Genomic DNA, 13650 nt, shown 5'->3' on the forward strand with positions numbered 1-13650 from the left:
TCTTGTACGAGTGTTAATGCTTAGCCTTTTTAGGCCCTAAACTAACGCTGTCAGCTGCCCATCGACCTCCCCGTTAATTCCAACCCATATCTTTCTGTCCTCATGTGATTCATTCATCATTCTCCCCTCTTTGAAAGTCTTGGCTTCCACAACTTGACTGTCTACAGACTTTCCCACCACGTCATTGGTTGCTCTTTTGCCCAACCTTTAAATACTGAGCTTGTCCAAGGCTTGGCTTGGGCCCTCTTCTTTATTTATTTAAAAAATTTTTTTTAATTCTTTGGCCTTGCCACAGGGCATGTGGGATCTTAGTTCCCTGATCAGGGATCCAACCCTCATCCCCTGCAGTGGAAGTGCAGAGTCTTAACTACTGGACCACCAAGGAAAAGGCCCAAGCCCTCTTCTTAATCACACTCCAGTTTCTATGGCTTTACCTCATCTTTATGGCAAGAACTCACAAAGTTTATCTCTACTTAAATATCTTTCATGGCCTCCAACTCCTGTCTACAGATGACCTAATTCAACAGGGAACGTTTGATTCCAGTCACCTTCTCTACCTCCCAATCAATCCCCCCCACCCCCAAGCTTCCCGTGTCAGTAATTTCGCCCCATACCTCGATAGGAGTCACCCTTCTCTTTCCTCACCTTCCACATCCAATTCCTGAGGTCTACCAATTCTGTGCCAGTTTGGCTCTCAAAACGTATCTCAAATCCACAATCTTTTCTCCATCACTAGCTTATGGCCCTTCCAGGCCACTTAAGCGCTTACAGTTTATTTGCTTCTACCCTGGCCTCTCTACAATCCATTCCGACACACTGTGATCAGTTACTCAGATGTCTTCCCATTGTACTTCCCAAAGTCCTTTCCACACCAGAGCTCTTCCCATGGAGTCTATCGTAGGCCCTTCTCCTCCTTGCTGGCCCTGCTATAGATCCGCACATCTTCTTTCAAGACCTTTATTTCCTCAAACCACCAGTGTTCTGCTTCAGGACTTTTGCAAGTGCTATTCCCCCAGAATGCTTTTTCTTTTTGCACAGCCAGCTCCTTCTCTTCCTGTAATCTCTGGAAGATCCTCTCTGCATCCATACCTAAATCAGATTCCCCTCTCAGAGTACTGGGGGGTGGGGTGCTCAGGTTCAAAGGTTGACAGATATTTAGGGTGAATTAAGAGTCAAGTTGGGGTAGGACAGGTATGAGACACAAGGCTGAAGAGGTAAATAGGGCAGCTCTTAAGTGTGATTTAGGAATATTTTAGGTTTTCCAAAAAAATCATTTTCCCCACATGCAAGTTTCCTCTTCCCTGTCCTTACTTTCTCTCAAATACTGTTCCTTTTAATGTAACCCTGGGCTATAATGAGATACCTACCCAAGGACTGAAAATGTTATCTGGTCATCCCAGTTTTCTCCTTCTTTAAGATATTAGCATCCTGAAATTAGAGCACTGAACTGGTATCTGTCCTATAAACGCTACCATAAAGATGGAGCCTGATACCACCTAACATTCTCACGTGAAACCAGAATTCTCACAATTCTTTCAAATTATTTCCCACCCTTGCCCAATCTACCAATCATGGCAAAGGATGCAGTTGTCTCATGAATTACTAAAAACATCTAGGAAGAGGCCAAGTCCTCCCTTCACTCCCACCTTTCTTTTCTAGACTATCCACAGCCTATCTGGGGTCATGCTCTATTGCATCTCTCCCTCGCCCCCAATCACAGGTGTGCATACACATTCCTTTCAATTCCCTTGATCAAAGTCCTTGTCTAGGCCTCTGATTATCTCATAGTTTCCTCACTTTCAATGTTGGTTCAATTAAAAGAAAAAAAAAAAAAACCACAAAAACCTAAAATAGTCAACCTCGAGGACAAAGGAAAAAGAACCACTCAAATCAGTTTAAATAAAAGAGGGAATTTATTAGAAGAATACAGTTTCTTGCAGGGACTCCAACAGCTGAAATGGGTTAAGAGCTAGAAGCAGGGCTTTCTGCAGGACAGATCATGTTATAATCACAAACATTTACTTCTGGGTTTTGCAAGAGCACAAAAAGAATATCCTAGCGGTCAGTCCTCCCTGTATAGTGCGTAAGGCACTAGAATGTGGCTTCATTTCTGCTGGCTTTTTGATCCTTATATTCCTTTATGCTGGCCTCAAACTTGTCAAGCACATGCTGGCAGACATTCATGAGCTCAGTCAGGCCTCTCTGAAAGGGCTCAACAGCTGGAAGAGCACCTCGAGTCTGTATGCGCAAATTAATTTTGCTCTCTGAAGGATGGGTTGTAGTGTAACCACAAAATTCCACTTCCGGGTTCTTCATGATCATGTAACGAAGAGAATTTCCTAGGGTATGGTCCTCCTCGTGCAATACAAATGTCACACAGTGTCTATCTGTCCCAGCTGCCTGGACCATTTCCAGGGCTGTCTTCCTCTCGCCTTCAGCCATTGGGGTCTTCAATCCAGATATTTTTCTACACACATATTTTTTATAAAAATGAGATCACACTGAATACGGTTTTGTAACTAGCTTTTTTTCATCTACTATATCACAATTGCAACACGTTATTACTCTAATGCACTCCAATGACACAGAACGATTAGCACTAGCCCTTATTATTTTCCTGCCTCCACGTATTCTACCAATCAATAATTTATTGCCTCCAATTTCTCCCTTTTCCATTTGGCCGTCCACATGGCCACAAGGGGAGTGTCCTTAAAACAAAAAAGTTTGCTAAAATATTCTTTTGGTAGGCTCACAAGAAAGGGATAGGATTAGAATAGGGTGGGCTCTGCTAAAGGATGAAAAGGAAGTTGAAAGGCGTGGAAAAACGCAGATTATCGTAAAAATAGAAACTAAAGATCATCAACGTGCAGGGCCAACTAGGGCTTCCGTTTGCAGGAGGTAAGGAAACCAGAATGGAAAGTCTGAGAAGAGCACCAAGCAGGAGGGAGAAAGCACTCAGCGCACCGAGTGGATCAATTAGCGCTCGGCACAGAGGAGGGACTTGGGCCCGACCAACACACCACCCCCATCGCTCGGGGAACAGTGGCCTGGTGCACGTTAGCTTTATTTACTCTTCCTATTCCAAATTGGGGTGGGCAGTTAGGGAGCTTAACTCTGGTCCCACAACTCGTGTTCCCTCCTTGATATCGAGTGTACTAAGCGTCTCCACGCAAGCAACCCAGGTGTCCCCCCCTCCCTTCCCGATCGGGGCCCCTCTCCCCGCCCTGGCGCCCACTGCTCCCTCCTCGCCTGTCCTCCCAGCCAGGCCCTCGCTGCCAGGCCGGGCCGCGAAGGCTAAGGCACCGGTCGGCCGCGGGCTCCCGGTGCAGGGCGCGGCCAGCTCCTCCCGCCCCCCTCCTCGGCCGTTACCTCTCCAGCTCCTGGTCGTCTTCCATGGCGGGGGCGACTTCCGGGATCCTCAGGTGGTGCTGGCGGGCCGGAGGCGCTGTCCCATACCTCGAAGCGAGCAGGCGCCGCAGGAAGGAAGGACTGACGGGAGGAGCGCGGACGGAAGGAGGTAGGAGGAGCCGCAGCGGCGCGGCAGGGCCCGGCCACTGGGCGGGGCGTGGAGGCTCCGCCGCGGAGCCTCGCCCACGGGCCCCGCCCCCGGCGCGCGGAGGGCGGGGGCCAGGCCTGAGCCGTTCACCTGCGCTCCTGAGCGAGTCGGTCCGCAGAGCTAGCCGGGAGACTGGTGCGGTCGGGCTCCTGCCCCGCCCCGAGGCCGAGACCGGCCAGTGGGCGCCGGAGCTCAGCCCTTGGCACCTTCCCTCCCGGTGATGGCGAAGGGGGCGGGGCCTTACCTGCCGCCCCCAGATCACCTTCCTTCTTGGAGCCAGGATCGGGCCTTTTTCTGACTTGCTGCTGGCCCGGTGGGGGACGGGATTAATCCCAGGAGGGACCACACCTCCCGGGGACGGGAGCGTTCATGGCACGACAGACTTACACTATAGTTGAGCAACACACTTTGAAGAATTTCACCACAGAATAGCATGGGTGTAACACAGTATTTGTCTCATCTGGGATCTTGCAGCTGCACAGCTCAACTGGGTCAAAGGACGAGCGTTTGTTTTTTATCTTTGGGGGAGAGGGGAGGAGTGAGAGTTTGGAAGGAAACTGTCCCCACTCCCCATCCTTTCTCTTCTAGGATCTTTTTCTACCCCGGAGTACGTCCTGCCTGGCTTTGGACGTCCTTTTCCCTTTTGGCCTCTTAAGCCTCCTCACCTGCGGAACCTCTCGCTCACCTTTGTTCCCAGGTGCCCCTGCCCCCGCCTCGGCAACCTTTCACCACCCAGACTCGCTCTCCGCCCTCCTTCTCCCTTCGTACCTCTCCGCTCTCCGTCCCCTCAGGTGTTCTTCGCCAATAACCCTCTCCCCTCCTGGCGGTCCTGCTCCCCTCGCCCCCATCACCCCGGCCAGCCCCGGTCCCTACCCCCCCGACCCCCGCTGTCCTCCTGCCCGACACGCCCACAGTTGTTTTCCGGCGCCACCTCTTCTCCTTACCCCACCCCCGATCCCCTAGATGTTCACCACCTCCCCCAGTTGTTCCCCTCTCCTCGCGCTGTCGGCGGTGAGCGCAAGAGGCACTTCCCGAGCGCGGGGAAATCAGGCGGGCTGCGTGGACAGCCGAGGGGTGGGGGAGGGCAGGCGGCGAGGGGCGGTGCGAGCTCACTCTAACTCCTAGTGACGGCCCCGGCCTGACTCGCCTCCCGAGCTCCCGGATAGGTGGGGCCGCCTTCTGGCCCGCCCCCTCTCGCCCTATGCTGTCGCCGATTGGCCCGGGTGCGGGTCGGGTTGCGCGGCCCGGCCCTGGCGTTCGCCCGCGGGAAGGCAGCAGGGGCGGTTGAGAAGTGAAATCTTGGCCAGAGTTTGCTTCTTGCCAGGAAATCCGCGGCGGCGGCGGCGATTCCCGGCGGAACGGAGGCCGGCTGGCCCCGCGCTCCCTCAGCGGGCCGCGGAAGTGGAGCCGACTCTGGGCTGCGGCGCCGGGAGCCGGGACGTGCCCGGGCAGGCGCGTTCCCGCGGTGAGTAACTTTGCCCTGCCCGCCTCGCTCTGCGCCGGCTCGCGGGTCCGGCCGCGCCTCAGGTGCGGGCGGCGTGGGGTGTGGGGCGGCCGGCGCCCTGGAGGCGGCCGGAGCGGCGCCGCGGCGTCTTCCGCGCTGTCCTCGCCCGGCCGGTCTGCGGGGACGCGGACCGGTGTGGGGCCGCCGCGCTGGTCCGGGGAGGAGGGCACGGGCTGCCGGCGCCGGGGGCCCGCCGCTGTTACCGTTTGGTGGTTCCGGCCACCGTCTCGCTGGTCTTTGCGTCGCTTGCTCCAATTTTAGGGAGGAGAGAGTTGGGGATGAGTTTTCTGTTTCCTGCGTGTATGTTGTCGTGAATGAGAGTGCCGCCAGATGCCTTACCTCGGTCTTGTTCCCTGCAAAGGAGTGGGGAGAGATCATACCCTCGGTCCCAGCCTGCTGCCTGTGAATTCTCACCCTTCCCTTTAGACTGGAGAGGGTGGGAGAGAGATTTGACATCTTCGAGGGAGTAATTTCAAAATTCGGATCTTGATTTGGAAGCAGTCGCACCCAGAGCACCATTCAGGAAAGACATCACTCGCTTTTCAGAGCTTCATGCCCTGTTTTAGACGAAGGACTTTCCACTTAGATGTAGTGTTTCTTCTGATGTTTCTGTGTACATTTAAGGTTATGAATCAGGACGTTCGTATCTGCCAGGAGCTACAGTACACTCATGCGTGGCCTTAACTGTGTAGCTGTTTTCTTTTTAAATCACAGAAACGAAATTGAATGAAAAGCAGCGGCGGTTCAGGAGGAGGAAACAATTGTGAGCTCTGGGTGACTGGACCTGTCTTCACTTTAAGAATTTCACATTCTTGCAGCAGTGGTACTTATTTGTAGATTGGCCTTCGTCCCAGGACAGATTTTGATTTTTATTTATTTATTTTTTTTCTTGCTTGTACTGTGACGCAGCACTGATGAAGTTGAGCTCAGTAGGTCAATTTTATTTCCTTGGATAGATTTGATTCCCATCTCCACACCCCTTTAGAAAATGGACTTTGATCTTGTATCCTTTTTGGCCTGTCAGGGCTTTCTTGAGCCACGAATAACAAAAGTTTTGCCTTTTTTAGCTTGTCCAAGTCCCACACATGAGTTTTCCCATAGGGGTAAAATGTAGGCCAACTCGGAACCAAAGTAGAGTAACACTACTTTTTTTTTTTTTTTTAATTAATTAATTTATGGCTGTGTTGGGTCTTCGTTTCTGTGCGAGGGCTTTCTCCAATTGCGGCAAGCGGGGGACACTCTTCATCGCGGTGCGCGGGCCTCTCAACTATCGCGGCCTCTCTTGTTGCGGAGCACAGGCTCCAGACGCGCAGGCTCAGTAATTGTGGCTCACGTGCCCAGTTGCTCCGCGGCATGTGGGATCTTCCCAGACCAGGGCTTGAACCCGTGTCCCCTGCATTAGCAGGCAGACTCTCAACCACTGCGCCACCAGGGAAGCCCACACTACTTTTAATTTGTCCCACCTGTGTGTTAGCAGTCGTAATTCTGTAATTTGTTCCTCTCTTTTTCTCATCAGGTTATACATTTTTCATTATTTATTCATCTAGCAAATGGGTGTCTTCTGTGTGCCGGGCATGGATGGCAGAGGTCAGCTCTTGCCCTGAATTGGCTCATGGTGTTGTTTGGAGCTGATCCATACCTGTCTTCTACCAGCTACCTGAAAGCAATTTGAACAGGTGCTGTGGGAACTTAAAAGTGGGAGCATTTCTGCCTGGAGCTTGTTAAGGAAGGCCTCACACAGACGCTTCAAGTTGCTGAGAGATTTTCTTTCTAGGCAAAGGGACTAGCGTGTACGGTGTTGCTTTATGAGAGCTGCATACGGTTCCTCTGGCTGAAGGACACAGTGTCTGGGGTTGGAGTCGTGGCCAGGGCCTGGTGTATTATTCATTTCCGAGCACTTAGCACTTTGCCTTGCTTACAGTGGGCACTCAAATATTTATTGAACTGACTTGGACAGAAGCATGAAGGATTTTGTATGCCGCATTAAGAAGTTTGGACTTTATCCAGTCAGTGATACAGAGCTGCTAATTTTAAGCAGGAGAATGTCATGATAACATGTGCATTCCAGAAGGATAACTGCGGCAGTCTGTAGGATGGTGAGGGTCCAGATGGGAAGTAGGGAGACAGAGCAGGAGCTGTTACACTGTAGGGTTTAAGTGCTCAGCACTTTTCGATTCACATTATCTGAGTTTGAATCTGGCTCTGTCGCTCATGATGTAACCTCTTTCTTCCTTAGGTTCTTCATTTCATAGGGTTTGGGGGATAAAACTTGAAAAACATGCATGCTACTTAGAATAGTGCTTGGCACATAGGAGGACTTGGTAGATGCTCGTTGTTATTCTGCGTGAAGGCAGTGGAAGTAGAGATGGTGCGGCCCTTGGGAGGTGTAATTGGTTGGACTAGGTAAGTGACTGCATATGATTAATGAGAGAGGGGTGATTCCTAGGTGTTCTGACTTGAGGGCGTTGGAGTATACTGGTTAAGCTGGCTGTGGAATCAGAACAGGGGTTGAATTCCCTCACTTACCCTTAGAATTACTGTTCTCACTGAACTTCTCCTTGCTGATCGTGCCCCCAAAATCCAAGTACTTTTTAATTTTGTTATGCAGAGCCATTTAACTTTTCCTGTTTATGGGGCTAAAGTTCACTCTAGGCCCACCTTCCTATGTCAAAATCCAAGGTTTCTAGAAGAATCAAAGTTCTCATTTCATAGGTTTACTTAGGAAGTAATGTTGGTTCTAAAAAAAAATATATATATATATATATATATAAAAAGATACGTTATGTATATCTGTGTATATCTTAATGTAAAATTATAGTTGTAGAAGACTTAGCCAGGCCTAAAATGACCCTGTTAAGGGGCCTGGGAGATTTACAAAATAAATCCCCTTTAGCTTTCCTGTCATGTCTCTTTTCCTCAGAAAGTACAAAACCGTAGAAAAATCTGTGATTATGTAAGTTTTTTGGTTGGCTGGCTAGAAAAAATGGCTATTTTGTGTATTAACTGATGAGAAGTTGTTAAGAGGAGTTTCTTAAGAAGCAAATGTTCATGATATACATTCCGGTGATAATTGCATCTAGTTAGTATGTTTTTAAAGAGGCAGGTATTGTAGGCTCTGTCCTTCAGAACGTGTGCTTCATAAGAGCAGGGATCCTGATGTGCTCACCGAAGGAGAGTCCCCAAGTACTAGAACCATAAATATTAATGTATGCGTGAATAAATGAATTGGATCCATTGGCTTTGATCTGTCTTGGCCCACAGACTTATTGAAATCTTTGGAGCAATCACTGGTCAGAGGGAAAACAGAAAAGGGATTTGAGCCAGCAAAGAAGCTTAAAGTACTTCATGTTCTTGTAGGAAGATACCGGAACTATAACAGAATTTATGGCTATTAGGATTCAGTGATTTTAGTGCCAGCTGCTATAGTTATTTGCATGATTCCCTCCTTTTTCCCCCTTTACTGTGAAAGTTGTGGGGTGTAGTAGGGAGGAACAGACTTACGTAGGGATATTGCTTTGTTCAGAGTTAAACTAATGACAGCTGTGTCATAACTTTGTCCTCTTATTAGCAAAACTCCAGAGCAGATAAGAGATTGATAAGAAAAGCTGAAAAGATAGGAATAGGAGAAGTGGTGTGGGCAGAGAGGGTCGAGCATAGTTTATACCTTTATCTTCCCAGCCTCGAGATTTAATACTACTACTTCTGATAATCAGGATCCCTCGGTGGAGAAATTATGTAGGGGAAATTTTTTTTTTCTCAAAATTGGACTGGGAAGGAGAAATGAGAAATAGAAACAAGTGTAGAAAATAAGCAATAGGCGTATAAAACTTTATGTACTATATATATACAAGTATACTATAAGAATTACATACGTCGTGTGTTTCTGTGCTTATTTATATAGATGAGTATATTATAAACTATCATGTGTCTACTTAAAAAGCGTACCACTTTTATGTAAACAAATGATGTTTTAATTTTTTCCTCTATTGAAAGAGTAATCTTAGAGTTCTTTTAAATAACAAATTGCCCTAAAGTGTATAATGGGGGCCATTGTAAAAAATGTTCATAACCAAGTTATGAGGATATATATGTTATGTAAAACAAGGTGTACTTGGCTTTAGTAAAGCTTCCAAAGGCTCTGTTGGTTATTACTTTGTTTTATAGGTAAAAATAAAGTGAGTCTGGTGTGTATTTATACCCCTTCCCCCACTCACCCCGCAAAGTTGGGATTTTGGCTACCAATATTAAAAATTAATCCTTCATCAGAGTTCTTAATCCTGTTCAGTTAAACTACATAGTTATTGAACCAGTAAATTGGAGTCCTTCGCTTATATCTTACTTTTTTCATTGTTTTATTGTGACCATTTCCACTTTTCTTCCACATGATTTTAATGTTTGCAGTTTGACTTTCAATTTAATTGTATTCAGCAAGCAGCATACGTGATGTGATCAACACTGGGCTGTATGGGACACAAAAGATTCTCTGCCCTTGGAGAACTTAAAATCTTAAAAGACATTCAGTCGTGGAGTTAATCATTCCGAGGCAAGAGGTGGATGGGCCCCAGGTTAGACATTTACGACTAGTCTCCTGTTTACGCTTTGAGACAAAGATAATAACAGGAACAGGGTAAGCGACTGGACTTTGTCTCCTGTGGACCCTTTGAGATAACGGTAATGGCAGGAGCAAAGAGGGACTAAGCCCTGCTTAGGGAAGGAGGCCACATATTTCTCATTCTTGGGGTCAAGGCGACCTCCCAGACTACACATGCACAGAAGGGGTCCTCAGGGGAGGGGACAGTAGCCCATAATCTGTCCTGCCAACCCCCTGGAGACCCTCACTCTGGAATCCATCTTGGCTAAAAGATACACGTGCACACGGGGGAGGGCCCTGAGTCAGACCAAGTGTGGGATGGAAGCAAGATGATTGGCCAGAGGAAAACAAAGACCTGGAAAACTGCCCCTATATAAGCAGTTTAAGCCACCCCAAAAGCATGTGACTCTCTGAGCCTGCCCATGTGTCTGCTTTTCTAATAAACACTTACCTGTTTCACTATTTTCTGTCTCTTTGCTAAAATTCTTTTTACAAAGGAGACAAGAGCCAGGGCCCTGCTTCTAGCCACTAGTGCCTGGTGGTCGAAGGGTTAGGATTTGGCGCTTTCACTACCCAGGTTGGGGTTTGATTCCCGCTCAGGGAACTGAGATCCTGCTTCAAGCTGCCGCCCACTGTGGCCACCCCACATCAATTCAAAGCAGGTTGACGAATACCTCTGACTTCTAATACCTTGGCTCCTCAACTCCATGACCTTCACTTCCACTGTATTTTGACATTCTGCCCTGTTTTCCACATTAGAGACCTTAAATTTATATACCCTGTTCTCTGACTGCAGCCTCCTAGCCTATCCTTCCAGCTCCCTCACACCCACAATTGCTCTTTCGGTGCCCTTCCTCTGGGCAGAGATGGTTTGCCAATCCCTTTATTCCACCCCACCTCCCATTCTCTGTTGTATTAACATCTGTGGAATCTATATGCTTTCACTGGCACCTTTGCTTCTCTTGAAGTTGCTTTTGTTCAGTGCCTGCCAGATAACGACCCTGCTGGATTAACTTCTTCTCCCTGAGTTGCTTTGGCAACCCTGTTAGAAGGCCAGGCCCTCAGTGCAGGGCATCACCTCTCAAACAACCCCTCCTCCCCTGCACTCCCCTCAGTCAATTATGTTTATTTGGCATCTACTGAGTGCTCTGACACTGAGCTAAGAATTCAGCAGGCAGAGGTATCCTCATAGAGCTTACATTCTAGAGGAGATAGACATTCATCAAATAATAGCACACATTATAGTTATAAAGTACGGTAAGTGCTTTGAAGAAATAGTATAGGGCTGTGCTGTAGTCACCTGCACTTGTGGCTCTTGAAATGTGCGTGGTCTGAATTGAGATGCGCTGTGTCACTACACGCCAGATTTTGAAGACTTAGTATCAAAAAGGGTAAAATAGCTCAATACTTTTTGTATATGGATTACATGTTGAAATGGTGATATCCTGGATATGTTGGATTAAATAAAATATTAAAAATAGTTCATTCACTTGGCTACTAGAACATTTAAAATTGTGCGTGTGGTTGACATTCTGTTTCTGTTGGGTAGCAGTGGCACGGGATGTTGTCTGGGGTATAACAAAGGGAACTAACCTAGTCTCTGGGGAGCTGGGTGTCACTGAACCCGCCCTGAGGAAGTTGTCTTTGAAACAGGTATCTGGTTGAGTAGATGTTATACAGGTAAACCTTCTCAGGCGAAGCAGTCAGAGGTGGGGATGGCACTGCAGGAGGGTGAAGAGGTGGGTGGGAGAGAGCTGGGGAAGAGTGGTGTGAGATGGGGCCTGGGAGGTAGGCAGGGCCGGTCATGTGGGCCTTGTTGGCCCTAATCAGGATTTGTTCTTGTCTCGCTTATGGATTATTCTAGACCATTGTCATTCACAAACTCTTTATCAATCCCCCACTTCTACAGCCTGCAGATAATCTGGTCAGTTCATGAGGATCTGATTTGATTTAGCAGATTTCTGTGCCTCCCCTTCCCAGCTTGTCTACGTAAGTCTCAGGTCTGTTAAAGGCTCATTTTTCCACATGTGCCCTTGATCCCATCCTTCAGAGTCTTTTAGGAGAGCTTCATCAGTTAACTGCCTTCTGTATTTAATCTGTCTCCCTGCTGGCTTTTTCACCTGTAAATATGCTCCAGTCCCAAACTCGTAAAACAAAGCTCCGTTGACCCTGCAGACCCTCTAGTTACTGTTCTTAAAGCATGACAAAATATTTTAATGTTGAATATTTTATTGAAAGCAGTATATTCAAAATGCATTAATAGGTAGTCAATACAAAATTATTAACAAGACATTTGACTTTTTTCATATTACTTGTTTGAAATCTGGTTATACAGTCGACTGACCCTTGAACAACGTGGGGATTAAGGGCACTGACCCTCCCAGGCAGTTGAAAGTCCACAGAAACTTACAGTCGGCCCTGCCTGTCCACAATTCCTCTCTATCTGGTCATTCAACCAAATGCAGACCATGTAGTACCGTAGTACTTACTATTGAAAACAATCTGTGTATAAGCGGACCCACGCAGATCAAACGTGTTGTTTAAGGCTCAACTGTATTTTACACGTGTAACCTATCTCAATGCAGATGCTACATTTTCAGTGGGTAAAGTAAAAGGAATCTTATCAAAATAATAATAATAATTTAACAAAAATATTTTATACTGCTTCAGTTTTTATTGTGGTAAAAAACATATCACATAAAATTTACCATCTTAACCACTTCTGAGTGCATAGTTAAGTAGTATTAAGTATATCCACATTGTTGTATAACAGATCTCCAGAACTTTTTCATCTTGCAAAACTAAAACTCTGTACCTGTAACAACAGCTCCCCATTTTCCCCTCCCCTTTGCCTCTGGTAACCATCATTCTATTTTCTGTTTATGTGGATTTGGTTACTTTAGATATCTCATATAATTAGAACCATATAGTACTTGTCTTTTTGTGGCTGGCTTGTTTCACTTAGTATAGCATAATGCTTCTACCTCTTGGCTATTGTGAATAGTGCTGCAGTGAATGTGAGTGTGCAGATATCTCTTTGAAGGTCTGCTTTCACTTCTTCTGGATCCGAGGTCTTTCAATCCCAGAAGTGGGATTGCTGGATCATGTGGTAGTTCTATTCTTAATTTCTTTAGAAAACCCCTATACTGTTTTCCATAGCTGCTGCACCATTTTACAATACTCAAGGGTTCCAGTTTCTCTGCCTCCTCACCCACCTTGTTATTCCCTCTTTTTTGATAGTAGCCATCTTACCAGGTATGTAGTGATATCTTATTGTGGTTTTGATTTGCGTTTCTCTGGTGATTAGTGATGTTGAGCATCTTCTCATTATGCTTGTTGACCACTTGTATATCATCTTTGGGTTCTATTCAAGTCTTTGGCCCATTTTTAAACTGGGTTATTTGATTTTTGTTGTTGTTATACGCATTCTTTATATATTCTGGATATTATCCCTTTATCAGATATATTATTTGCAAATATTTTCTCCCATTCCTTAGGTTGCCTTTTCACTTCATTGTGTCCTTTGATGTGCAGAAGTTTTTAAGTTTGATATAGTGCCATTTGTCTATTTTTGCTTTTGTTGCCTGTGCTTTTGGTCTCCTATTCAAGAAATCTCTGCCAAATCCAATGTCATGAAACTTTCTCCCTATGTTTTGTTCTAGGAGTTTTATAGTTTCTTAAATGCATTTGAGTCAAATTTTAGATAGGGTGTAAGTAAGGGTCCAAACAAAATATTTTGAACATATTTCTGAGACCTTATGTAAATAAGAGGGAAAGTTCTGAAATACATGGAATAGTTTTAATTTGGGGGGGATGGATGACATGGCTTAAGGACACAGTTCTCAAATGGTGCTCATTACAGGTGATCCTTGAACAACAGGGGTTTGAACTCTGTGGGCCCACTTATGTATGGATAAATAGTGCTACAGTACTACTCGGCCTGCGGTTAGGGAACCACAGATACCCAGGGCCCACCTCAGAGTGTAACGGATTTTCAAC

At 46.7% G+C, this 13650-nt stretch overlaps 3 protein-coding genes across 9 annotated transcripts in view; 1 reads left to right on the forward strand and 2 right to left on the reverse strand.

Annotated features, from left to right (window-relative positions):
• Positions 1-3501, reverse strand: part of LOC309647871 (protein POLR1D-like) — a 40648-nt gene extending 37147 nt beyond the window's left edge. The window contains exon 1 of the mRNA XM_082435776.1: positions 3370-3501. Within this exon, the coding sequence (XP_082291902.1) occupies positions 3370-3395 (26 nt within the window). The 5' untranslated portion in view covers positions 3396-3501. The remainder of the gene's footprint in view (positions 1-3369) is intronic.
• LOC309647874 (DNA-directed RNA polymerases I and III subunit RPAC2) lies at positions 1895-3503 on the reverse strand. The gene is made up of 2 exons (XM_082435780.1): positions 3370-3503; positions 1895-2467 (listed from the first exon to the last, which is right to left on the reverse strand). The coding sequence occupies exons 1-2, from the start codon at positions 3393-3395 to the stop codon at positions 2092-2094; spliced, it is 402 nt and encodes a 133-aa protein (XP_082291906.1). The 5' UTR covers positions 3396-3503; the 3' UTR covers positions 1895-2091.
• A 1027-nt stretch (positions 3504-4530) lies between these two features.
• Positions 4531-13650, forward strand: part of LNX2 (ligand of numb-protein X 2) — an 89435-nt gene continuing 80315 nt past the window's right edge. For 2 of the 7 annotated variants that reach the window (XM_082435641.1, XM_082435635.1), the window contains exons 1-2: positions 4531-5021; positions 6577-6736. The gene's annotated coding sequence lies outside the window, so the exon portion shown is untranslated. Of the gene's footprint in view, positions 5022-5774; positions 5990-6576; positions 6737-7296; positions 7464-13650 lie in introns of all 7 variants that reach the window. The other 5 variants (XM_082435638.1, XM_082435639.1, XM_082435636.1 and 2 more) reach the window with 5 other exon arrangements.

Source organism: Balaenoptera physalus (genome assembly GCF_965194825.1).
Source record: "Balaenoptera physalus genome assembly, chromosome: 18".
Lineage (NCBI taxonomy): Eukaryota > Metazoa > Chordata > Mammalia > Artiodactyla > Balaenopteridae > Balaenoptera > Balaenoptera physalus.

Excerpts from the sequence above, each read along its gene's own strand:
- LOC309647874 (XM_082435780.1), bottom strand. The coding sequence starts at position 3,395 with ATGGAAGACGACCAGGAGCTGGAGAG. Across the intron at positions 2,468-3,369 it reads GACGACCAGGAGCTGGAGAG|AAAAATATCTGGATTGAAGA; the intron begins GTAACGGCCGAG and ends ATATGTGTGTAG.